This window comes from Parasteatoda tepidariorum, chromosome 2 (genome assembly GCF_982258835.1).
Source record: "Parasteatoda tepidariorum strain Cologne lab strain chromosome 2, Ptep-v5.0, whole genome shotgun sequence".
Lineage (NCBI taxonomy): Eukaryota > Metazoa > Arthropoda > Arachnida > Araneae > Theridiidae > Parasteatoda > Parasteatoda tepidariorum.
In genome coordinates, this window is record NC_141756.1 from 28,947,469 (window position 1) to 28,975,159 (window position 27,691).

Here is a 27,691-nt window from a genome sequence, read left to right on the forward strand (position 1 = left end):
TTTTTCTATTGCTTGGTTACTTTTTATTCAAATTTGCAAACATTTATAGACATATTGCACATAAGTTACATAAAATGGGAAATATTTAAAGCATTGTGAATTTAAATACAAGGAAGGCAACTAAGCTGCTACAGATTTAAAGATATATAAAACTAAATTTGAAGCAAATGAAATTCATAGCTGAGAATAACAAAGTAATTCAACACAAAAGCATGACAACGGATTTACTATCTTGCATAGAGAGATAACAGGAGAAAATTTTATAAATTGTAATGAGTTTGTTTGCAAAGAAAAATTGAAATGATGTGAGGAAAAAAAATAGGAAATAGCTATAATATTCCACAAATACATGCAAAGAAATAAAATATTGAAAAATACTAGAAAACCTAAAAATATGGTTAAAAATAGGAAAAAATCTTGGGCATGCATAAAAGAGCAGAGAGACTAAAGCTTAAGACAAGTAAAAGATATAAATACTGCATGCAAAAAAAGGAAACTCTTTATTGAAGAATAAACTAAAGAATAAGGAAACCAGATATCACCAAAAATATGAATCGCAAAAATGAAGGTAGGAAATAAAATTGCGCATAAAATAGTATTAAATATCGAAGATATAAAAAAATAAATAAATGGAAGAAAAAAAAAGCATTTTAAGAATTTAAAGAGAAAAAAAAAAGAACATTCAAAGAGTAAATACATGCAAAATAACATAATAAATGAACACAACAAAAATAAATAGAAAAACAAGGGTAATCTTAAGTAATTTAATTCCATCGAATTAGAAATGAATGCAATAGAAGCAAATTTTGAAAGGAAAATACAATACCCAAATAAGTAAAGCAAGCAAAGGTTTAAAGCACATAAATAAAAGTGAAATAACGCAATATTTAAAAAAGGAGGCGAAAGTGAAGAAGGCAGGAAGCTCTAAAAATGGCTTTAGAACTAGAGAAAAATCACAAACATATGATAATGCAAGACAGTAAAAACTAAATTTTTCAGAAGATGCATAATTTGTTATATAGTAGTGGAACAAAATAGTTACAAACATAAAAAGAAATTATGTTACAAACATAAAAATAAATTATGTTACAAACATAAAAATAAATTATGTTACAAACATAAAAATAAGTTATGTTACAAACATAAAAATAAATTATGTTACAAACATAAAAATAAATTTAGTTAATATCCATATCTAGCATATCCCAAACCACCTAAAATACCTAAACCGAGTCCTCCATATCCTCCATAAGCTCCACCATAACCAAGACCTCCATAAGCTCCACCATAACTAAGACCTCCATAAGCTCCTCCATATCCACCACCATATCCTAAACCTCCATATCCAGCAGCAGCTGCAGGTACACCCAAATATCCTTCACCACCGGTGTAAGGAGCATCGGAGACGAGGAGTACTGCGGCTGGGTTTTGGTTTGCGGTTCCGGGTTCGTTAGTCTTGACTTGGGCTCTGAATCCAGCTTTGTCGGCAACGTAGTTCACTTGTCTTTTAACACCTCGAGCATCGGTGAATCCGTAGCTACCAGTCACGTGCCCTCCTGTTCCCGATTCTTCCCTGTGTTGTTCACCATGCTTGTCTTTAATGCTGTATCCAAATTTGTAAGGCTTGGATGCGTGGTGCTCTTCTACTGGGAAATGACCATGACCCAACTGAAATAAACAAACGCATGTTTCAGATCGAATAATTCAATTATTTAACTTTCAAAGATAGATTTAAATTTTTGAAGTGTAATTGTATTTTTTTTAAGGACATTATTCGAATAACGATACTATAGCTCATTTTATATTATTCTGTGCTTTCAGATAGCTAATAATTTTATATGGAAATTTTAATTTATAAAATCAATACAATAGATTATAGTATATTTATTAACTGTAGCCTTATTCAACCATAACTTTATAAGAAATAGTTTTTTAGTTGTCTGGTTTAATAATCTATAGGTTTAAAAACAAATAATGCTTTATTAATATCACTTAAAGGCTTAAGTGCACAGCATTCAAACTAGCAAACTTCTTAAATATTTAATGGGAAATCAGCTTCACTAGTTATTTAGTGTCAAATTAATAAATATCAATCCTACAATATAGCATCAATGTCGGCCAGGTGGCCGAGCGGTTAGCATGCCTGACTGCGAAGCCAATGGCTGCGCGTTCGAATCCCGCTCTGGGCATGGATGTTTCTTTCTCTCTCTTTGTGTTCTATGTCCTTTCTCCTTTGTGTGTTATTGTGTGAATGTGACCCGCCCTATAAACGGGTTTGTGGTTGTGTGACGTGGGCGACGCTGCTCCACCGCCGTGGCTTCGCCACAGGTGCCCACTGGGTAACGAGAAGAGGGTAGCAGTTCTGGCACTTTCTGAGGTCAATGGACAATAGTTCCAAGTGCCCGCCATTAAAAAAAAATATAGCATCAATAGTCTCATCTCTAAAATGTTGCTGTAGTTCATTTAAGTCAGCACTAGAGCTGTTCAATGGACAATTGGCGACGGTCTGGGAAACATCCCTGAGGATGATCCGAAGAGGAGGATCATCACAATTTTTATCCTCTGCAGAGGGGATGAAACTCCGACTTCGTAAGCCTGACGACGTATGCAAAATTCAGCACTTTACCGGTCGAACAGTTTAACGAGGACCAATACCGGTCCCTACGCAAACTGATGATTCCGCTTAGTAATGGTTGTCCTCTATTTAATGACTGAATATTTTATCCAAATACTATTTCGTTCCAAAGACAATATCCAAATACAATTTCGTTCTATTTCAATATATAATATTATTGTTATTCTTATATTAAGTTTATTATTTCAATATATAATATTATTATATATAATATTAATATTTCAATATACACATATATCTCATTACCTAGTATAAATTCCAAAACCATCATTAAATCCTCAATCAATCATACAATCAATCAATCCATTATTAACTAATAAACAATGCGACAGCATCATTATTTCTATATTAGTTTGCAACAATCATTGCATTATTTATATTCTTTGATTTTTCATTTATAACACTCACCGTCATAGAGATGACGCTGAAGACAAGAACCAAAATGAACTGAAAAAAATAAACAATTTCATCAAATTATTCTATGGATTAAATATGTAGTTTGTAAATGAATTTGCTTTACTTTAAATTATTGGCCAGCAACCAAGTTTTTTTGTTAGAGAAAAATTGAGGAAAAAATATCATTTTGATCAAGGAAATTTGAAATATCATGAAATGTAAAATTTACTTTAACCTTAAAAAATTTAGGTTTTCTTATTTTTCGATTTCAGTCATATTTATTATAAATAATTATTTCTATTTTATTATTATTTATTTTCAGAAGTTATTTTTATTATTATATATATTTATATTATATATGTTATTATATAATTTTATGTTATATTTGCTATTATAATATATTTATTTATATATTTATTATTTTTATATTATAATTTTTATACTTATTATTATATTTATTACTTTTCATTATTATATTTATATTTACTATTATAATATATTTATTTATATATTTATTATTTTTATATTATAATTTTTATACTTATTATTATATTTATTACTTTTCATTATTATATTTATATTTACTATTATATTATATTTATTATCATTTATTTTCAGGAAAATTTATCTTCTGATTTATGGTAGTATTACGCATTTTATTAATGATATTATTCATAATGCGATTATTTATGTGACTATTCAATGTTTACATCTGATAGTTTACATAGTGCTGGCTATTAGCGAAAGACTTGTCAACAGATTAATTTGTTAATCTTTCTATGTGGACTAAATCTCTATAATTTGATATTTATAAGGGAATATTAATTTAAAAGTTGACTGAATAGATTAATAAATTTATCTTAATTTAAATAAATTTATGAAAAATTGTATTAATAAATTTATCAATATTAACTTTTCCTATTTACAATAAAAATATTTCGTGTTGATAGTCTGATTTTTTTGTCTAATTGTCTATTCGTTATCGGTCTTACCTTTTCTTTATCTAGTAACAACATAAGTTTGTTGTTAAAACTTTAATAATTTTTTTTTCTTGAACACTACTTTTAGATCAATACAACTACAATGATGCTACACATATCTTTAGATAAATAATAACAATGTGAAATAATCTTAAAATAAACAAAGTTTTAATTTCAAAGAAATAAGAAAATAGTTAATGTGATAGTTAATGTGAAAAATACAACAATTTAACAAAGAAAACCCCTTAATGGTCGCACAATTGTGAAGAAAATAGTTGCATAAGTGCCTATTTTTTATTCAAGAAAATTATGTAAATCTAATTGTATGTGCAATTTATGATAAATATAAATTTTTAACTTTTGGGTAAATTTTTAGCTTGAAATGAAAAACTAATTAATTATAATTTAACTCTAAACTAACTATCTCTAAACACATTATACTATCTCTAAACACATTACAAATCGACTATAACAGCCATCCAACTGAGAAATAAACATGATTACAGGTGTAATTTTAATTTTTTTGTGCGTTACTTTCATATACTCCAGTCCGGAAATATCATGGGCGTGATACCCGGTAGTTTTGAGGGGTCGAGAAAGAAGAGGTCAATATAAAAATTAAGGAAATGAATGATCATAACATTCTTTTTGTTTGAAAATAATTAATGGAAAAATAATAATTTTAATTTCAGTAGTAAATAAATAATTCTCTTACCTTGGAGATCATGTTTAACAAAGCTGAATGGTTACTGCTTATGCTGCATCAAAAATATTTTCTTTTATAGCAATCACCAAAGAAATGCATTTCAAATATTTAGAGTAATTTTTACAGGTGATTGATTCTAAGCTTCCGAAGTGAATTTAGTCAGACAAAAATGCTCGAATCTATCATTATTTCTATCATTTGATAGAGAAAGTGTCAAGGTCAGGAGAGATAGACATTAACCAACATTAATATGCAGATAGAAATTCTGATAACCTGAAAGATTGAAATATAATGGTTATGAATTCAGTTTGGTTGAATAGCTATGAATCAACGTAATTCATAGATGCATCATTACAAAATTAAATGGAATTAAAACTATTTACTTGTTATCGTTTTACTTAGATAAAAATAAACTGTAGTTTTTCAACAGAATTGAAGTAGTTTTGAAGTTATTCTACAGTCAAATATAAATTTTCTGTAGTGCAATACTAACTATAAAAATACTTTACTTTTATTTAACAGCTAATGAGCAGTATGTTCTCGATAATTAGTTTCAAAAAATATTTCTAGCCACTGTCTCAAAAAAATAATGTAGTTTATATAAAGTCACTTTAAAATCACAAATTTAAAAAATAATGAAATGCTAAAGGCATGGTTGTACTGCTGTAAATTTGAAGTAATTATACAGATACTGTTTCAAAAATATACTTTTTGAAGCCTCTGCAGAAAAACAGTTATTACTAATATTGTATCAATATAGACAATGCAAAATATATCAATATAATAGTGTGAGGAGCACTGAAAAATTGAAACAAAATAGAACACGCAAGTAAAAAACATATCACGCAAAAAATAGAAAATAAAATAGAAAAAAAAACATGAAAAAGTCACAAAATTTTAACCCATTTACAATATATCAATTAATAAAATTCCGATTTTGATTATTGGTAAATTCTACTTTATTTTTGCCTTTTTAATAATTATAGTTACAATGGAAACTATATTTTTATTTAAATTGCTGGAATACTCTCTTAGCTAATTTATTTTAAACTATTAAGAGAAAAAAAATTATGCTCTTAATATTAAATTTGCTCCTAGATTTATTGATGATTTAATTATCTTTAATTTTCAAGGTTATACAATTTTATTAAATATTATTTACTCCGACGAATTAATCTTGCTCCGTAATGATGATGATAATGTAAATTTTAATTTTTTTGGTTGTAGATATTAAAAAAGAATAAAATATCTACTTTGTTGAGTTCTACGATAAAAGAAATGATTTTAATTTTAATATAAAGTAAACTAATTATTTGGAATTCTAAAAACATCTGTTTAAATACAATTTTTAATCAAAAGAAAAAAAAAAGAATATGTAGTAACCTTTATTTATACAAAAAGCAAATCGACAAACTCTTTCAATGTTTGATAAAAAAAAAACAATGGCTACCCAACTAAAGTTAAAAAATTATATATAAAATCATTGAGTTAATTTTATGTAATTATTAATAAATTTTCTCTAAACTTCTTTGTTAATTAATATTTTTGCCATGTGTAAATCCATTCGGGCAAATTAGTGCTAAAACTTTGTGCAAAATGGGAAAATCACTTTACTCTCTCCCTCTCTCTCTCTTTTTTTAAAAATAAATGTTAATTTTCTAAAATCATTAAAATTATGTAATTAAATATCAACCTTATTAATTATAAATTTCTTTAAATTATCCGGTATAATATTATTACCTTGCGCACATCTATTTTCGGACCAATCCTTGATAACTAACAAACCAAACGTTCAGTACTGCAGTAAGAACGCACCATAAAACAAAATACCACTATTTAAGCTATTAACTCCATTTGCGCTTCTGTTTTCATATTTCGTAATCTGGCACTCTTATTACGAAAGTCTTTTAAATCATTCTTAAAAGTTTCCCGTACATGTAAGTTCGTTTCAATTCGCTACTCGCTTTATAGATTTTGTTTTGTGTTTTGTCCTGTTTCTTCTTTATATTTTATTTTCTGTTCTATGCGTGATATATATTATTTTTGCTTAATGTGCTCTATTTTGCTTCAGTTTTTTAGTGCACATTATTGTATTAATATATTTTGCTTTGGCTATATGAAAGCACTCCATTATGCGTATATAATCAAGTGAGCTGATGAACTGATAATAGCCTTTTATTATTTGTTTTTCGGCTTTTTAATAAACATATTTTTTTATATTTTTTTATATTCTTTTATATTTTTTTAAAAATATTTTTAAAATATTTTTTAAAAAATATTTAATTTTTCTTCCTTTTTCTCCACTAATCTTTAATATTTTCCATGTCTTCTCAATATTTTGAACTTAACTTATTCTACGATTTCTATATACTTGCAGCTTATGCGCAGTAAATAAAACTAATTAATTTTCTTTATTTTCCTCGTTTTTCTCTTTTTTCTTTTCATCCTCATTGTCAGTATTATGCTATATATATATATATATATATATATATATATATATATATATATATATATATATATATATATATATATATATATATATATATATATATATATATATATATATATATATATATATATATATATATATATATATATATATATATATATATATATATATATATATATATATGGGTCATTCTCACGAAAACTGTCATTTTTTAGTTCATAAAATCCCAAAAAAGTAAAGTGAATAAAAAGCACTGAAACTTTCTATATTAATAGAAATATGTAATGGCATTATAAAGAAAGTATATATCCTATAAATTATACTTAATATTTAAATTGATTAATTTTTAAATAATTAATTTATAATTAATTAATTTATAATAATTAATAATTAATTAATTAATTTAATAAATAAATTAATTAATTTAATAAATTAATTAATTAATTTTTAATTTATTTTTCAAATTAATTAATAAATGAATTAATTATTTTCACTATTTAAAAAGTGAGGGAATGACACTAATAGTGAGGGAATGATATTTTATTTTAATACATGTTTTTATCTAAGTTACATCTACCTAAAGTTTGAAAATGATAACATACTAAGTATATCTAATATTTATTATAATTTAGTCTTATATATTTAACAGTTTTTACAGGTTAGGGAAATAAAATTGGCTGGCACGATTGAACAAAAAAAAATTTAATATTATACTCATCTTGAATCATTCCCTCACTTCAGCGTCATTCCCTCACTTTATACACTAGTGAGGGAATGACGAATTCAATAAAATTTAAAAATAACAGTTAGGCCTAATTAATTTCTGAAGTCAATCACATACAATTATATTCATACAAGAAAGCAACATATAATTATTCACTTTCTCGATGAAGTTGTATTTTATTTTACTTAAAAAAATGACATGAGGGAATGACAAATGTAAAAAGTTTTACCTGGTTTGATTCATTCAAATTTATTCCACAGCAAAGCTTCTTTAAGTTGAAGATGGAAACATACTGCAATTTTGTTCTATGATGCCAGTTGTTAACTTCTGAAGTTTTTATTAAAATATTTTTATTCTAAGAAGATTGCAGGTGATAAGAACATTGTTGTGAGGGAATGACGCGAAACACTGGGGACAAAGTTTAAAATAGTGCTGTGTTAATATTTTTATCAGAAATTAAATTTAAAATTGATCTTCTGAATTCTATATTTCAGTATTCTGAAATAAAAAACACGAATTTGTAAAAAAAAAATTTTTATTTCAAAAACAATTTTTTTTTTTTTTTAAATCAGCATTGGGGACAAGTGAGGGAATGACATATTGGTATATTTTAATTACCTAAAATAAATAAAAAATAAAAATTGATAATTTTATATTTATTCTTTTGTTAGCTTGCATTCTGAAGGACACTTTCCCTAAATTTTTTTTTTCGTAAGCTGTAAAACAAACATAAAATATACTGGGGACATGAAAATGACTGTTTTTGTGAGAATGACCCATATATATATATATAAAATTTTTAAATATAAAAATGCTTATTCTTATTTGTCCAAATGGCATTTCAATTTCGAGACGTTTAAATTTACTGAACCACTAATTTGCGACCACATATTAATAATAATGATAATTTTGGTTTCTTTTTTTTTATACACTAATATTTATTTCTCTAACTGCATATTGCTATCCTTTTAATGGAAATATCATAAAACTTATAAAAAGAATCTAAATTATTAATAGCTAAAGGTCGGGCACCTAAAGCGGTAGATAAATTAAACTTAAAATTACCTGTCTGTGCACTCACATTTAAGGTCTAAATCAGTTAAGCCTAAAACCCTGCTTCTACAGAAGAAAAAATTTCAACAGCAAAAAAAAATTTCGGTTGAACTCAAAAAGATAAATAAAACTAATTGGCAATCAAAATTCCCTTTTAATTACCAATTAAACAAGTCATATGAAAGTAATGACTGATTTCCTCTTTTTAACGTAAATAATCTTTTACAAGGTTTGGCCACCTTTTAGTTCTTGAATAGCATCATTAAGCTAAATTATTTTTTATTTAAATTTATTTTTTGTTATAAAATATGTTATTTACCGTTTTAGATCCGTGTATTCTTTTAACTTAAAGCAATTTATAACAGTTGCAGCTCGTTACGCTTTGGCTTAAAACCTTTACATTCATTCATAAATTCATTCATTCATAAATTCATTCATTCATAAATTCATTCATCATAAATTCATTGACTCTTATTATTAGTAATACCAAATAAGTGTACAAGGTGATTTTAACATGATAACATAATTCATCAAATTGGGGTCATTGGGGTAATTTGCATATTTGTATTTTATTTAAATGTGAAATAGGCTGTACTGAACACTTTAATAAAAAATACAACACGATACCACACGAACATGAAGAGAATACGAACACACACGAACAAGAAATCTAATTTAACTTGAGAAATATGACTTAATACTTACATATTATCTTGATTTTTGAGTAAATGAGTTTAAATCTAGAAGTATTCGAAATTCAACATAATTATAAAAGCGGATCAGCTGCTCGTTGGAGAAGTTAGTTTGCATGTAAATATATCTTTAAAAATTTGTTATCATTTTTTTTTTTGTGATTTAAGACAAAGAGTGGTCGCAATGTGATAATTTTGATAAGGATACACCTTAATCAATTCGGTTTATTTCCCGTTTCATTTATCGTCTGCACATTTCCTAAAACAAATGTGAAACCCGTGAAATGTATTTTCTTGAAACAATTTATTCATGTTAAATTCCTTATAAATGTGAAATTAACAATAACAGGTGGCTGAAGAATGGAATACTGTTGGTTATGTTGGGTTTTGCTTTTGTGTGTTAACTTTAATTTCTCTGTTCCTGTCCGAGCTGAGAATGGTTTTGATTTTTCTGATGAGCCGAATAAAAAAGTACAGACCACAATCGCGAACAACTCCGGAAACATTCAACACGCTCAAGATTTCTGTAAGTATAGGAAATGGTGTAAAAATTTAAAAAAATCTTAAATAATAGAAATTAAAAAAAATGTAAATTTTTTTTAAATTTTAGTCATATTTGAATACATACTATATATATATATATATATATATATAGGTTTTGTTATTTAAATTTTCCAAATATTTTATTATTGAAATGCATATTTAATAGATGGCAGCACTAAAATATAATTAACTTCATATTTTTACCAAATATTTATATTTTTAACAATTATTTTATTCGATATCAGCTATAAGCAAATTTAAATCATATATTTTTCTTCTTAGTAAATTTCTGTTGACTGTTTGATTAATATATCTCTTTTTAAGGCATTTTTTTTATCGGTAAGTTTGTTTTCTGTTTTTTTCTTCTTCTTTGATCTCAAATTCATTTTCAATTGCTTTTTTATTTTTTAGTGATACATATATAGATTATAAAGAATATTAAGGATATTTTCGTTTTATTTTATTTTGTATTTCTGTTATTGCGTTTATATAATATGTATGTAGTGATTTGAGGAGCAAAGGGAGGAAAAGAGACAATAATTAGTTTAATAATTAAACTTAACAAATTTAATAAGGAAGGAAAATAACTATAACAGTGACATTGATAGCAGAGAGCAGCATTTAAGAAGACACGCAGCATTTAAGAACAAAGACTGACGACTAAATTTAAATAGTTTTTGAGAAAAGAATAAGAGCATTAAATATTTCGTGAATTTTCTTCCCGTTCAGACACTCTGGCAACATGGATTCCGGGACTTTTCCCTTGTAGACAGACTGGCACCGTTCAACCAGGAAGTTGATGGTTTCGAGGATGATGAATGATTGGCAATAACAACTACTACATTTCGGCCATCCTGAGGTGAAAATGATTGATTCCATTTCAAAGATTAAGCCTGAGAGAAATTTACCAGAAAAAAAAACAAAAAAAGAAAAACTAGAAAACAAAGTATTAAAAGTAAAAAATTTTTTTTTAATTTATTGACCTCTGTTCCATGCGGTCAGCTGAAAATGAAGTGTTATTAGGTCCTTCATGATTCCCAATTTTTAATACATCGTATCTAGACTTTTACTTTTGTTATTCGGTAGGGACAGAGGAACTTGAGATATATGATAATAGCAATAAATAAGTAAATAAATAGTTTTTTTTTAAATAAAAAATGGTCATATATCCATAAATATTTAAGCTAAGATTATGAAACTTCATGCAATTATTTCAAATAACAATCAAAGTAAACAATACAAGTTATAAGTTTACTGTTAAATTTTTTGGCATGGATGGTCATAAATACTTATTTTCTTTTTGTAATATATGGTTGGTCCCCGCAAATATCTGAGAGTTTTAAACCTTATTGTTAAGAATGAAAAAGCGCATGAATTAAATGCCTCTGAAATTACAACATAACCTTCCAACTATTTCGTGAGAAATTTAAAAAAAACGTCAAAAACTAAAAGGGTCTCTTCCAAACGTATGGGGTAGTGTATATTAGATATTTATTTGTATCGAGATTATTTACATGTATCAATTGCTCATGTGTATGTATACTCTTTGTATTTGTAATAGCTTGTTATTGTGGATATGGCTCTTATGATTGCGTTCGTAATAATGGTGAAAAAATATGTTTCTGCGAACCAGGTTCTGCTCAAAACAAAGACGAATGTGAAAGTAAGGATTTTTGCTTGCTTACAAATCTCTACCTATCATAATATTAATTTATTTCTTCTAACTCATTAAAAACTTGTTACGATTTTAACTTGTACGAAATTTGCTTCGATAAATTGAGTTATTCTCAAAATAGAGACAAACGCGAAAGTAATAGTTTCAGTATGTGCAAAAACTCTATTGTATTTTATGTGCCATGAGTTTAACTAGTTTCTTTCTACAAAAAATAACTTACATGAAACTTGTTTCTGTAAATGTGATTATTATTCAAGCAAAGACATAAAAGATGTTTCTACAGTCCTTGGCTATATTATTAGACGTACGATAAGATTCTATGTAAAATTATAGTTATCATGTGATATTATACAGCTGTATTCTTTTTACTCGGATAAAACCGGTTTGCATTTGTTTTCGCTCCTGCATCAATTGGTTAACATTGTTATGCGATACGTTAAAAATAAATACAAAAAGGAAGTATATAAGTATATAAAAAAATCTCCTGAATAAAAACCCATTCACATGTGTGGGGGAGGAGTTATCAACCATACCAACCGCCATCTATCAAAAGGTACCTCGTGTTATATTCAAGTTAGCATGCTTTATATACCAGTGCATTGATGTTTAATTTTCGTAGTGGTAGTTACGCCACATTACTCCCCCACCAGAATTCTATCAGGGATAGAATTCGTTGTATAGTTACCACTAGTTGCTGTACTTGTGACAGACCGGGAGAGCGGTCACCGGAGTTTTGAGTGCTGAATGTGAGAGGTGTATTAACTTCACAGTAGAAGTCACTCCTGTGTTGACATTAGCAGTGGAGAGTATGGAGGCGTTGAGAGTGTATGACGTCGTGTATGTTCGAGACGAGTCTGAGTAGCAACAGCGCAGGAGGATGCTGTCACAAATAGCTAGTCAACTTTCAATATGGACTACTAGCTGTACCCTGCGTGCGTTGCAACGCTTTCAATTTGAATTTGAATTTTGTATTTAAGTGTGTAAATGACATTTGCGATTATGATTTGAAATGCAAATTTTATTTAATGGTGAAAAAAACCAGTGATAGTCTCAGCAGTTAATTCTCTAGGATATCATTAGTGCATTTTCAAACAGACATGTATGGTGATGCACATGGAGCATGAAACATATTTTGGACAATGATCTGAAATAAGACTGGATCTATGGTGACATCAAGAATTTCTGCTGATATCTGATCAGTTTGGCAAGGTGGTTTTTTTTCAATAAGCCAAATCAGAATGTGTGCCTGAGGCAATCCTCGTTTTTGCCATTCAATAGAGTACACCCAACACCGTGTCTCTCTAAAAACATGACGCTTCACAATGAAATCAAGTAAAGATTATAATTTTTGTTTGAATACACGTGCTGTAATATCATGACGATCCGATGATGATTGTCCTGGTAACAAAATATCTCTAATTTCAACCCAAGCAGAATTGCACGTAAATGTAATAAATAAATCTAGGAGCCCATATGCGAGAACATATGTCATTGCATCCTGTGAGTATTCATACGTGTGCCTTGGAGTCCAAGGCACATGTATGAATACTCAGACATGTATGAATACTACATTTGCAGGGAGTCCAAGTTTTTCTCCCTGCAAATGTAGTCGGCAATATAATCATTTTCCCCACATCATTAGGATTAACGTTACCATCATTAATTATTGCATCCCGTAAATGAATGCATTCTTCTGAACGTAATTTGGTTTGATTTAATTTAATATACAGTAGGCGTTCAGTTTCAATTTTCGCATACATATCGATAATGTATTAATGAACTAATTGTCGACATTTTAAAGTATGATTATCAGCGTTTTGGCAATCATTAATCTATATGCATAAAAACTTATTGCACTTGCTTTCTTATTGGTTTTCTCGCCTGTTTGCGGACTTCTTAATTTCATGTTAAAATAATATCCCTCCTCTCCTCACCAAAATAAAATAGGATATTGCAATGCATCATATGATCGATAAGTTTCTGAGAACTCTTTGAACGTCACGATTTCTGCGATGAAGAACTGTATCGCGGGAGGTAAATTCTTCACCAACTATAACAATAGCCACTTCATCCAATATTGGCGCATTGTATTTTTCTTTGTGGTGGCCTACAGGTGTTTTTTCAGCTCTAATAACAACTTTGTAAATATCGGATGACATTTAGTCAAGGGCAATTGTGAACAGCCTAATTAACTGATTATGTTGATCGAAAAATTTTTGTAATACGGTAACAATTTTTCGTTTAGTGCCATTGTTTACCTGACAACGTTGATTGACTTAATCATTTGTGTTATCCATGAAATAAATTTGTAGAAATTTATGATCTGCGTTAGGCATTGAAAGAAGTGATCCTGCACGATGATAAATTTGGCCTTGCACTTTGAATGTTGGGATGTAATTCTCGTTCACGATACGTGCAGCACCGAATAAAGTAATTTAGAAACACGAATTGTACCAGCGTATATGCGCCAAAAAATGTTTCGATTGGTTTGTTTGACCTGATACGAAGGTTGATAATGTCTCGGCAGGCGACGTAAAATCTTGTAGTTTCAGTATGCCTCTAGAACAGCAAATTTCAGCTGTTTCATTTTTAAATTTGAGAGCATTACAAAACATACATAATTGATATATTTCTCCGATGATGACACTTGGGGGAAGACTATAGTTTGTTGTCGGATCATAGTGAAATGCACTGAAATTCAAATCAGAGTATTGGCAGCGTCTGAATAGCGAAATGCGTTCTCGGTCGGTTTTCATTCTTGCTTCCCGTTGCTCTGATGTTTCCGACGAACGGGCTTGTGTAGTTCGTAATTGATTTGTTGACAGTCATCTTTCCTGTTGCTCAGACGTTTCTAAGGAACGGGCAAAAGCATTCTGTTCTCGATTAGTTTCAAGTCTTTTTCCCGTTGCTCCGATGTTTCTGAAACACGGGTAATTCTCTTTTTGCGCGCTTGAGATGTCGACCGACTAAGAGCGATTTGCTTAGGCGGCATATTTTTGCAAATATTCTTTCTGACAAAGAAAAAGAAATGTAAAAGTTGACAGTGGTCGCAAATTTGCTAAATCGAAATATCACATACATATTTTAAATAATAAAAAGAGCAATAAAAATGAGATGAATAAGAAATATGAAAATTATAAGATTTAAAACAAAAATCAATTTTATAAATGAAAGAAATAAAATGGATGAATTCGAAAACTTTGCATAAATAAACAAACAAACTAATAGTTTTCAAATGACAACTGTCACAGCTGAAATCTTCGAAAACTATATTTAATTGTGCTAACCTAAAATTACGTACTAAATATAAATATTTCTGAAAACGTGCAATTTGAATGACATTTGCTTTTGTCTTTATATTTATTAAACAGTTTTCACAGTACTGAATCCGTGATACGACCAACAATTAAGAAATCTATTCTCGTTGATTTTACTTGATTGTGCTCACCTGACATAAAGAAACGCGCGAATTAAAAATTAAAGTATATGCAATTTACTTTAATTTACTTTTCTAAATGAATAGAGTTATAAGATAGAAAATATCACTGTTGTTATCTTCAAGATATTTGAAAATTGAATCGTTTATAGCAAAATTTAAAACAATGGCTAGCTTTTAACCAATCAGAAAATTCCATTTCGACTTTCACTGATATCGCTGGAACGGTTTATCGCAGAATGTTCTAATGTCGACAGAAACCTTCCTCGTGCTTTGAACTATCTGTATGCCAAGTTTCATAGCTTTCTGTCGGATGGTTTAGGAGTCTATAGAGGACAGACACACATTCACCTTTATATATATAGATTCATCGAAGTAGGCGTTACTGTTAGGAATTTTGCGAAGTGGGCGTTACTGTGCGTTCAAATCACGTCCGGAGAATTGACAATACTAACGTCATCTATCAAAAGGTACTTCGTGTTAAATTCAAGTTAGCATGCTTTATATAACAGTGCATTGATGTTTAATTTTCGTAGTGGTAGTTACGCCACACATTGTATGTTTAAATATAAAAGTTTTGTATATAAACTCGTGCAAATCGTGTAATTTTTTAAAAACTACAGTGCTTCTAATAATTTGATCTAATTATTATAATATGCAAATATAATGCTTGATATAAAAAATATTCTACATTATTATATTATATCATTTAATTTATCCTATTGTCAAATTTATATTATATATCGTCTAATTTAACCAACTGATACTCTAACATAAACAAGTTCAAACCAGTTTCAGTCACGTAAAAACAATAAAGCTGTATAGTATTACCTGATAATTAAGATTTTGCATAGAATCTTACAGTGCGTCTAATAATTTGGCCAGGGACTGCGTGTAACAACTAATTTCTTAAAATTCTACATCAGTGATTCTCAACCACTGTGCCACGGCACTTTTGTGTGCCACCAAATTCTTAAAATGTCCCGCCAAATATTATTAGAAATGATACAATAAAAATTATAATGCTTTTTTTTATTAGTAGTAAAGTTTAAATTTAAGAAAAGTGTGTATATATAGTGTATATATATATATATATATATATATATATATATATATATATATATATATATATATGTATATATATATATATATATATATATATATATATATATATATATATATATATATATATATATATATATATATATATATATATATATATATATATATATATATATATATATATATATATATATATATATATATATAGATTAATATCTATATATATATATTAATCTATATATATATATATATATATATATATATATATATATATATATATATATATATATATATATATATATATATATATATATATATATAGATACTTTTTATAATTTTTCCACGCTTTGACCGAGTGAACATCTTTGTCGGCGATTGTCTTGTCTCTGACAATCTTAAAATAAGATGGAAGTGTTTAAATAGCATATGACACACAATTTTAAAAAATGTTGCAAGAGCTAATCATTAAAGTAAGCTATACAATTAATAAACAAATTAACAAAGGATAACTAAAAAAACAAATATATTAAAAACAAATGAGCAGAGGATAACTGACAAAAATTAAGCTAACAATTAATAATTAGCAAAAAAACTAGTTAACAAGAAATCACAAAAAATAACAGTTAATGTAAAAAAAACTAAGAGTTAATAGCTATAGAAAACAAGCTAACAATTAATAACTAGCAAACAAATAAATAACTTTTACTAATTAATAAAAAATTGTTCTAAAGAAATAATTAATCCCTTAATAAATGTGCTTTTGTAGTACATATTATTTTATTTCACATTCATAATTATTATCACAAACTATTTAACACATTGTAAAATGGGTAATTAAACAACTTTTAATCTAATTTTTTTCATTGCGTGCCGTCAAATTTCAAAATCGTTAAAAGTTTGCCTCAACAAAAAAAAAGATTGAGAATCACTGATCTACATATTCAAAAAAAATAAATTATTTTTTCTATTTTTTAAAGTTCAGATATCAAGAAGATTATAGAGATCAGAGAATGTTTTTTTAATTTGAACAGAGATATTAAGTGTTAAGTTAGGTGATATAAACAAATAGCATTCGACAAGTGCTTTATACAGAATTTGATGATTATATTCCCGTATATTTTGTTCTAGAATGTAACTGTGGGTTCACCTCTATAGGATGCAGTTTTGAAGGAGGTGAAAGAATTTGTAATTGCAGAATCGGTTACAGTTACCTAGGAGGCACATGTCTAAGTAAGTAAACATGTTAATCATAGATCTATCATAGAATCACTGATGCAATAAATTTCAAAGCAACGTAAACATGAAATCTCACTCATGAGCTGTGTTTTCCGCTAAGACATGGCATTTAAAACGGTTAAAGAAGTGGATATGGTCGGTGGTGGATTACGGTGTTGGTGAGTTTTCCATGGTATGGTTAGGCCTGGGTCATGTATTTCAGGTTTTTTCTTAAACATGAATACTGAGACGTAGGTCGATATGCTAGATAATGCTGCTCTACCATATCTACCGCAATATTCAGGAATTACCACTATTTCAGAAAAAAAACAGCTTCATTTACACATTGAGATTAATGCAGTCATAGTTTGACGAAAGGAGAGTACAAAAATTGGAACTAGTTAAACTTGACAGATCTAAATAAATCCCATAGAACAGCGATTCTCAACCTGCGGGGTGTGCCCCCTAGTGGGGCACTAGCACACTAAAGGGGAAGCACGAGAATATCGAAGAGAAAATATAATTTAAAAAATGTTGATTAACTGGCTGAAAGGAAAGCACTCATACACATGGAAAACAAAATACATTTCGACACATTTAATAACTTGTTAAAGTAAAACAATTTACTAAATCAAAACTTAAGGTAGATGAGCCAAATATGGCCATAGCTAAGCTTTGAGGATTTTTCCTAATTTTCTGGTTATGGTTATGTTATGAAATTGTTCTTGGAAAATCTTACACCTATCTCTAATATAAATCACGTATAGTTTTAATTGTAGAATAAGATTTCATTTATTTTATACAAGTTCAAAATTGTAGCTTTTGCTCCTAAGGTGGCCCAGAGATTCCAAAGTTGGCCATATATTGATATAAATTTTTCGCTTACTGAAATCATCTTTAGAAAAGACACTTGGACTGGCAAGTGTTTTTTTAAAAGGCTTTTAAGTGTCTTGATGGTGGGGAAAAGTTTCCCGACTTTAAAAAAGATATTTGTTTTTGGAGTGTATAGTTTTTTTGATATATATATCATTATTGAAAGTTCTTGTGTGACGTCACTAGTGATTCTTTTGAATTAACTCAGTAGAATAAATCAAGAATTACTGAGTTAACTAACCATAACTAGGTAACCATACGTAGGCAAGATTTAACTGACCATACTAGAGTTAACTAATCTAACCCATAACTAGTACAAAAAAACTCAAAAATACCCAAATTTACCAGAATCTACCACAAAAACACCCATAACTACTACAAAAATACATGAAAAAATAATTTGAAATGCAAACAGAACAAAAACTTGAAACAAAATTTCTCAAAATCTACTATTACTACTACGAACGTCAAAATATTATAAAAATTGAAAAAATATCGAAGCTCCACATTCTCTTAAAATGAAAGAAATCAATTAATATTCAATTAAATCATTCCTTCTTAAGAAATATATACTACGTACTGATTTATAATTAACTCTTTAATAGATTTCACTTTTGTTTCCGAAGGTGGCCCAAGTGTCCCTTAAGTCTCATAGCATAGGTGATGGGCCAACCTTGGTATGCATATGGTCAACATTTACACAACTTAAAACTATTAATCTGATGAATTAATTTGAATTGAAGTAATGTGGTTAAAGAAAAAGAAATAAACTTTCAGAAAACATTTCATAATTCAAAGTTTTAAGAATTTAACCACATATAAATTACGCAATCTTCTTTCCTGAAAATTGGAACGACAACTGCAGAAAATTAAATCAATTCATACAATGAAGGTTATTCAAGAAAATCTCTTCCAATTCTGCCATGTGCTCTTCAGATACAAGATTTGCAATGCAGCAGGGCTATCTTGTGATTAAAAATGAAATTAATTCTACTTTTGGGGGTGGGCTACATTAAGAAGACTGGCCACCTTTGGCTCACCCACCTTACTTAATCAAAACATACTAAATTAAAAACAAGTTTAATAATTATTAGTGACCTCCTTGGACCCGTCTTGCAGAGCAAAGTTTTTCGAATAAAGGCTTAGTATTAGAAATAGCCACTCTCAGTTCTGTTTCCATGTTTAGCAGAGATCTATATTTTGTCTTCACAGAAGCCATAGCAGAAAATCCAGTTTCACAAAGGTAGGATGTTGAAAATGGAAAAAGAATGCGAAATGTCCTTGTTTTTAGTGCAGAAAAATTATCCTCTACTCCTGCCCGAAATTCATATAGTTATTTATTACTAAATTGTAATTTGGTTTGGCTAAATGATTTTTAATGGTTATAAAAACAACTTTTACACGTTCTTCTTGTAACTTTTAACATAATTATCAACATTGTAAACATTGTTAGGTTTTTATTTATTTATTTTTTTGCTTTAAATTTCTGCTCTACAATTTCAATTTTCTACAAAAAGCATTAACTTTATCACTCGTATCCAACATAAATGTATTTGCTCCTTAGAGTTGAAGATTCAAGTTATTTAATTTCTCGAATAAGTCGACCAAGTAGCTCAATTTCATCACAAATAAACCATCCCGAAAATTCTCGGTTTCAGGACTGTTTCCTTCTTCTAGGAAAATGGTAATTTCTTCTCTGAATTCAAAAACACGTTGCAAAAATTTCCCAAGGTGGTAACAATCTTGCCTCGCAATAAAATAGTAACGTTGAATGAACTGAACCCATGTCTTTACAAAGTGAGGAAAAGATTCTCAAATTCAGGGTTCTCATTTTTACATAATTTACTACGATTATGACCGTAGTTAACACAATATTCAGACCAGGACTCATTTGTTTCGAAGCCAAAGCTTCTCTGCGGAACATACATTGTGTCCAAACGCACTGAAGCGATTTTTGTTTTTCAAGTGCTTGTATACTTTGGAATCTTTCGGACATTGAAAGATCACCATCGGTGCACATTACGATGCAATTTTTTCATTCTATGTTTGCCTAGTTCATAAAATCATATAAAATACCAAATAATGCGAGTGCTGTTGTTTTGTGTTCTTTTGGTTTGCAGAAAAGTAGCTCTACTACTGACACATTATCATAAAATCGAACACAGGTAATTAAATGATCATCTTTATTACTATCTGTAGCTTCATCAAGCTATATTGAAAACAATTTGTCACGCAACTTCGCGAAAAGCTGACATTGTACATCTTCAGCTATTTCACCAATTCGACGAGCAACAGTATCATTTGAAAGAGGTATGGACTGCACTTGTTTTGAAACATTATCTCCAATCATAGTTTTTACAATCTCAATTGCTGCTGGCAGAATAAGCTCTTCACCAATGGTTTGAGGTGTTTTACATCTGGCTATATTATATGAAACTTTGTAAGATGTAATTAAAGCTTTTTTAATCTCAAAGTTTCTTTGAGAAATGATTTTTGCTTTTCATATGATTTTAATTTTAATTCGATGATTTCTCTGAGTTTGTTGACGTACCTACTATGAAGCTTTTCCAAATGTTGACAGACAAGTGCACTTTCTTCTTCATTTACTTCAGTACTAGTAAACCCAGAATTTAAGTATTCTTGAGAATATTTTCTTGATTTAATTTTCGGAACCACGCTCATCTGTGTACTTGTTGATGCTTGATTATCGCCTAATGCTCGTTTACTTTCCGCTTAAAAATGTATCCATGTGTCTGCACAAATCTGCTGCTGTGAATATTTAATATGGTGAATTGCAATTAACCCGAAAACATATATAACATGCACATTCACGATAAATTCGATAGTGATAGAAGGATCGACTCGTAAGAGACAGGCTGGAATTGAAACTTGCGTCATCGAACATTTTCCTTCTTCCTATGGAAAAACATTTGCTCTGTACATGCTCGAGACGGCATCGGTCATGTGGATACCCTTCCACAAACAATACTTATTTTTTTTCTCTTTTGTTTAGTTATACTTCTGTTTAATTTCTTTTATTTTTCGAAAAAATTTATACCCTGTTTAGCTCACCCCGTCTAGGTTAACTTTCATTAACGAATTTTTCTACTTTCATACTCTTTTAACGTTATCACCCTGTTTGGCTTTTATTTCAAATATGATATTTAAATTTTCCCCACTTTCATTCTCTTTATCTGTTGGCAAAAAATCCAGCTTGGCAAAATGCCAGATGTGATTTCTCGCCAACGTTGGCTCGCTTTTACTTTTGTTTTAGCGGTTAGTTAAAAATAATTTAAAAACAGAGTTCAAAATACTTCATGCACATTATTGTTGTATGCATTTTATTGTAAGCGGGGAGTGCGATGAAAATTATGATTCAAAACTGGGTCGCGAATACTGGGCTGCGAGGTTTAGAAACGGCGCCTTAGAACAACTCGGGGATGAATTAGAACGCAGATTATTTATAGTCAGGCAACGAAAAATCCTCTCTTTCAGCCCTTACTTTAGCTGTGACGGAGCTGAGTCGATTCTTATGGTCATCACCTTCTAAAAACTGGTACTTCACACAAAAGGGGAACACCATAATGTAAATATATGCTTTTAGAAGTTGCCAAGTTCATACTACAGTCAAACCCCGCTATAGTTAACCTTCAAGGGACCAAAATTTAGGTTCACTATAACCGGGAGTTCACTATATCCGTTACACAGGCAATTTCACTAATGCTTCCCAAACTCCTCCCTTTTATTACATTATATTCATATAAATGACTAAAAAATATTATGTAGTTGCAAAAAATGTGTTATTTTTCATCACTCTTCGTCTTGCGTACAAATAAAAATTAGCTGATGAGCAATCCTCAACATCAGATATGAAAACACTTCCCGACTCTCAGATAATTTTCCTGAATTTCTGTTATTCCGCTTTTTAAACCTGTCTAACCTGCCATTTGAGCACATAAAAGTACTTTCTATAGATGGTTTTAAGAATCGGTATATGTATTTATTTTGAAGTAGAAATTTCAAAATTATTACTATGAAAATGGGGGGGGGGGGGGAATCAGTCGAAGGCAGAAAAAAGTTCACTATATCCGGGAGTTCACTATAAGCCGTGTTCACTATAGCGGGGTTTGACTGTATTATACGTCGAGATAAATTTTACCCGCTATATATATTCGTCCCGTCGATTTGGATTCAGTCTTATGCAATAAAGCGTTAATAAACAAATTAGAAACAATACCTCATTGTCGAAATAGCAATGTTTAAGTCTCTCCCCTTTTATTGCCAGGTTCGCTGTCTAAACCTCGAATCTTCAGGTTATGTAACGTTTAATCCGGTTATATGACGAGAGTATTTAACAGTTTTCAGCAAGGCTTAATGTTAGATGTCCAGGTTTTGATAATTTCTTTAGCTATTTTAACTGTAATAAATAGACTACTGGCGATTGTTTGAATAACTGATTTATTCTTGAATAATTATTGTTTCAGAATGTGATTGTGGCAGTGAATATATAGGGTGCACTTTTATTAATATATTTGAAAAAACTTGTCACTGTTACTCGGGGACTGCTCAAAAATTCGGCAAATGTGAAGGTAAGAAGAATTCAAGAACTCCTTATTTTTCTTTTTTTTGACACATTTAGCTTAAAGAGATATTAAAAGTTGATCTTACATTAACGTACATAATCTATTATCAATTCCACACTTCAGTTAACCCGCTTACGTTTTTCGTATCACTCTGTTTGTGTTTCACAATACAAATGGCACGCATGTAGACCTATTTAACAACTAGTTAGTATGCTAAAAGTTTAACTGAAGCTTCGTGCTTAATAATAAGGCTTTCCTAATCGACAAGCAAGATACATCTTGTTTTTATCAATTTATTGATAATAATACCGTTACATAATTTCTACCATCGTTACATAGTCCATACAAAAGGGTAACATCATGTAATGCAAATGCGGGTTAGTTCCATTAATAAGTCCTCCACGAAGTGTACTTTGTCCCTATGCCTGATTCAGGAGTTCCCTTATCTTCTGAGTTGGGTTCAAAATTACGAAGCTGCGGCATTCAAGATTCATAGTCACAAACTCAGAATTGAGTCGGCTGATGAAATTACTCGAAGTGTCTATATTTACCACTTGAGACTCAACGTCCAGAATATTACACAACATTTAACACAATTTTATCTCTTAAATATTACTTTAAGGCTTCTTCTCCTGTTTGCACGTCTTCACAAAATAATCGTATAAAATATAATTGGATTTAGCCTCGTTTATCAGAATTTATGAGTACAATGGGAAGTTGCAAATTGGGTTAGAAATTTTATTGAAGTAAACTTTTGAACAATTTTATGTTTCATTATTTAAATCTAGTAGACTTTGTTTTATGATCAAAATGTGAAACTTTACACTCTTAAAATAGTCTACAATATGAAAAACTTACTAAATGGTTATCACTTTCAAATTAATATTTGAAAATCATTAAAAATATTTATAAAATTAAAAAACTGAATTTTTTTATTAGGAATTTTTTTCAGATACATGAATTTACTTTCTTCTATTGCTGTGATAGCCGGGTTGGTAGGACGTTGGACTCGTGTTCATTAAAACGGCAGTTCAAATTTAGCCAGCCGAAGAATCCCCATGCATTAAATTGGTGACTGGTGCACGATAAATTTATCCGGTTACAAAGTCCTCCATGTTTTCTTAACAAATTACCTCTTGGGGTACTGGATTGGAGATTGATTATTCTCTGGTTCAAGTGAAAATCACGATCCGCGGATGGAAAGGTGTATGAATGAGTCCTCCTGGGAAACTGGTTGTGACGTATTTATGTGGCAAAATCCTATTCTTGATCATAGGTGGCGCCACTAAATAAAACATGAAGGGCACTCCCTGCCTAAAAATTTGTTTGATTTCAAGCAGGCTTGCACATATTGGCAAGTGACGTATGTAACAGCAAACTTCTTAAAAATCTACATATTCACAAGAAAAAAATTTATTTTTTCTAATATTTAAAGCTTAGATCTCCAGAAGATTATAAAGACCTGAGATTGTTTTTTTAATTTGAGCAGCAGAACTGTTAAGTGTTAAGTTTGGTGATATAAACAAATAGCATTTGAGAAGTGTTTTGTACAGAATTTAATGATTATATTCCGGTATATTTTGTTCTAGAATGTTACTGTGGATTCGACTCTACAGGATGCAGTTTTGAAAACCAGCGAAAAATTTGTAATTGCACAATCGGTTACGGTAACAAAGATGGCACGTGTAAAAGTAAGTAAACCTGTTAATCATAGATCTATCATAGAATCACTAGGCTAAGCATTGATGTGATAAATTTCAAAGCAAAATGTACGCATAAAATCTTAGTCATGAGCTGTGTTTTCTGCTAAGACATGGCTGTTCAAACGGTTCATAATTTATACGCAGCATTTAATTCTCAAAGCCAATTAATATTACATGTCATGTGAAAAAGGAAAAGAAAAATAGCTTCATTTGGTATAAGTTTAAAACCACTGATTCAATAAACCAATTCTAATGAACCAATGAATGGATTTTTTCGTGCTTAGTTGCAATCTTCATGCTTGCAGACGATTCTGTGGTAGAAATCAGTGAATTAATGTGATAAATTATCACAAATTTTTATTTGACTGTATTTAGACAATATTAATAATCCCATTATTAGTAGTAACCGAGTAAGAAAACAAGCAAAAATACAAAAAAAAAAAAAAATGCTGTACTCTCTGTGAATGCGAGGAAATTTAGTTCTTAAAACAGCAGGCGTGGGAAATACTGGTTAAGACCCTAACCTTTTAAAAAGAACAAGTGATGTAGGAGAGATGAAAAAGTGGCAATACTACTCTTCAAAAAATGACCAATTTAAGTGACTAATTAACAATTACTAATTAAGCCTTGAATTGTATTTGGTTTTTGATGCATACCCCATCTAGATACATGAGCTATCTACGATAAAGAAAAAGAAAATTAAAACTTTCCACTGAGGGCAAAAGAAGTTAAACAGAAGATAAAACCTAGACCGATATCTCTGTAATATTTTCTTGAACGGAATTATCCATAGCCAAACTTTTGAAGAATAAATGTGGATATTTTCTCGTTCTGTCAAACTGGTCAACTCTTCTCACCGTTCTTCAGTGTCTAATTCGATCTTTTTCTTCAAATTATCTAGGTGTCCAGCAGAGGACTTAAGAATTTTGGGAACAAATATTTTATCTATCATTTGGGATGTACCATTACCCTTCAAACTTTGGCAAGGCTGTGATCTTTTAATTGAATTTTGGTAACAGTTACCCAGGTTCAAAAATAGACAAATAACTAATGAATTACATGAAACATTTAACAATAAAAATTAAATTTTATTATAACTATAAATTTTCAACAAACACAACCCCAATCATCTCCAGATTCCTTCATGTGCACTAAAATTTCCTATTTATACACTTTTAAATTTCCAAATGGTTATACTCAAGATAAAACTTTTCGATAAAAAGCACTTTTAAATTTCATATGCACCACATTCAATTAATTCACACTAAAAGAGACATTTATGAAATAAAAATCCTAGCTCATTCAAATTTACAAAAAACATTTAAACTTTAGGTCATTATATTCCTACAACAGATAATTAAAATTAAATATCCAAGGCTCATCTTAAAATAGGAATCTTAACACCTGATAGAAATAATTTAAAATACAGAATAAAATGCTCTTCTGAAAAGTTACTGAAAAGGTAAGAAATTAGAGTTTATAAATACAAAAGGAACTTGCAGATGACCTTCTGGAACGCCCACCGGGCTTGCAGCTAGACTTGTGGACTAGGAGAACTTCGACTTTCTGACCGCCATTCAGTTCTTTAGAAACATTCGATTTTCTGCCGAGGAACGCTCAATTCTTGCCAACCGTCTTGAACTTAGCGACATTCAATCGATCACTTCCCGTCAACTATTCTGAGGCTTTAGATCAACTTTCTTCCAGACAACAGCTCATCCGACCAATGTTGCGTACTTAGTCGCGGCATCCAGAGACTCTTTCCAAACATCAACCTTTCAGCATTTCAGCCTAGATCAACTCACTCCGAGACTCCAGCAATATCCAAACTCATTCTCGATGATACCGGCTCAGAACACACTTCTAGCAGCCATGATAGATCCTGTCAGCGGTGATGTTTCCACCCAACATTCCATCGGGCACGATCCGCACTACCGTCGTACTGCTTTTTCAGCCACTCTTCACGCCTCTTATACTTTTTTCACCAAGGCGAAATAATCCATACTGACCTGTTAACTCGCTCAAACTCATCCCGCATCCAGGGGTCATCCCGCATCAGAACAAAAAAAAGATCCACAAGAAAAACCAGCTACAAACCCACTAATACGCCATAAAAGCGATAATCCAATCCTTCTTAAATGTTAATACAATTTATATCCACAATCTACCCCCAAAAATCCCATTTTAAAAGGATAAATAAAAATTTCTCATGAAGTATCATAATTTTGACTGCATTTAAATTTTATCATAGTGGTGCCATCCATTGAAAAATAACCCTTCTTTGAAAAGTATTGATACAAAAAAAAAAAAAAACTCCAATAAATTCCTATTTATTACAGGGAGCAAATAATTATTTATCATTTATTGCTCAATAAAGGGAATAAAAGCATAAAGGAATAATACAGTTCCATTATGAAAACTATAAAAAATTTACGCAGAGATTTTCAAAAGATGCCCAAAGATGTCGCTGTGCTTAGTACAGAATTCTCAAAGAATAAAAACTTGATAGTACTGTAATCTTACCTGAGATGTTCCATGACCAGAAACACACAATGTCTTATAAACCACGTAGTTTAAACCTCCTAACCCGGTACGACAATCTGCTGTCCCATTTTAATACTAGAATTGATCATCCATGCCTTGCAGAGCTGTCTGTAGGTGGTTATTGTAAACTACATTCTAAAATTTATATATATATAAAACTTTTACAGCTTTCCCTATAAGCGGGTTGTTTTTTTGCTTATACGTTATGAAAATTGTAGCATTTTTTGTATATCCTGTAGCTATTTTTTCAATTCTCATTGACCGATTCTTCTCTTTTTATTGATTTTTAATATCCAAAGTCTTTCTTAATTAATATTAAATAGGGTTTTGTGTTCAAAATTAACCTATTTTAAAATTTGTATGTAGCACTCAAACTTTTCGAAGAACGCTAAAACACATATGAGACATAAATTGAGGGAATT

General features: G+C 29.7%; 2 protein-coding genes across 7 annotated transcripts in view; one reads left to right on the forward strand and one right to left on the reverse strand.

Moving 5' to 3' along the window:
- Window positions 1-4,990, reverse strand: LOC107456201 (uncharacterized). The gene is made up of 3 exons (XM_087157099.1): window positions 4,727-4,990; window positions 3,044-3,082; window positions 1-1,668 (listed from the first exon to the last, which is right to left on the reverse strand). The coding sequence occupies exons 1-3, from the start codon at window positions 4,736-4,738 to the stop codon at window positions 1,183-1,185; spliced, it is 537 nt and encodes a 178-aa protein (XP_087013225.1). The 5' UTR covers window positions 4,739-4,990; the 3' UTR covers window positions 1-1,182.
- A 4,842-nt stretch (window positions 4,991-9,832) lies between these two features.
- The window catches only part of LOC107454911 (uncharacterized), a 33,323-nt gene continuing 15,464 nt past the window's right edge, over window positions 9,833-27,691 (forward strand). For 2 of the 6 annotated variants that reach the window (XM_087157091.1, XM_087157096.1), the window contains exons 1-5: window positions 9,856-10,161; window positions 11,740-11,841; window positions 17,480-17,581; window positions 22,924-23,028; window positions 24,612-24,713. In XM_087157091.1, coding sequence (XP_087013217.1) covers window positions 9,996-10,161; window positions 11,740-11,841; window positions 17,480-17,581; window positions 22,924-23,028; window positions 24,612-24,713 — 577 coding nt within the window. In that variant the 5' untranslated portion in view covers window positions 9,856-9,995. Of the gene's footprint in view, window positions 10,162-11,739; window positions 11,842-17,479; window positions 17,582-22,923; window positions 23,029-24,611; window positions 24,714-27,691 lie in introns of all 6 variants that reach the window. The other 4 variants (XM_087157094.1, XM_087157092.1, XM_087157095.1 and 1 more) reach the window with 4 other exon arrangements.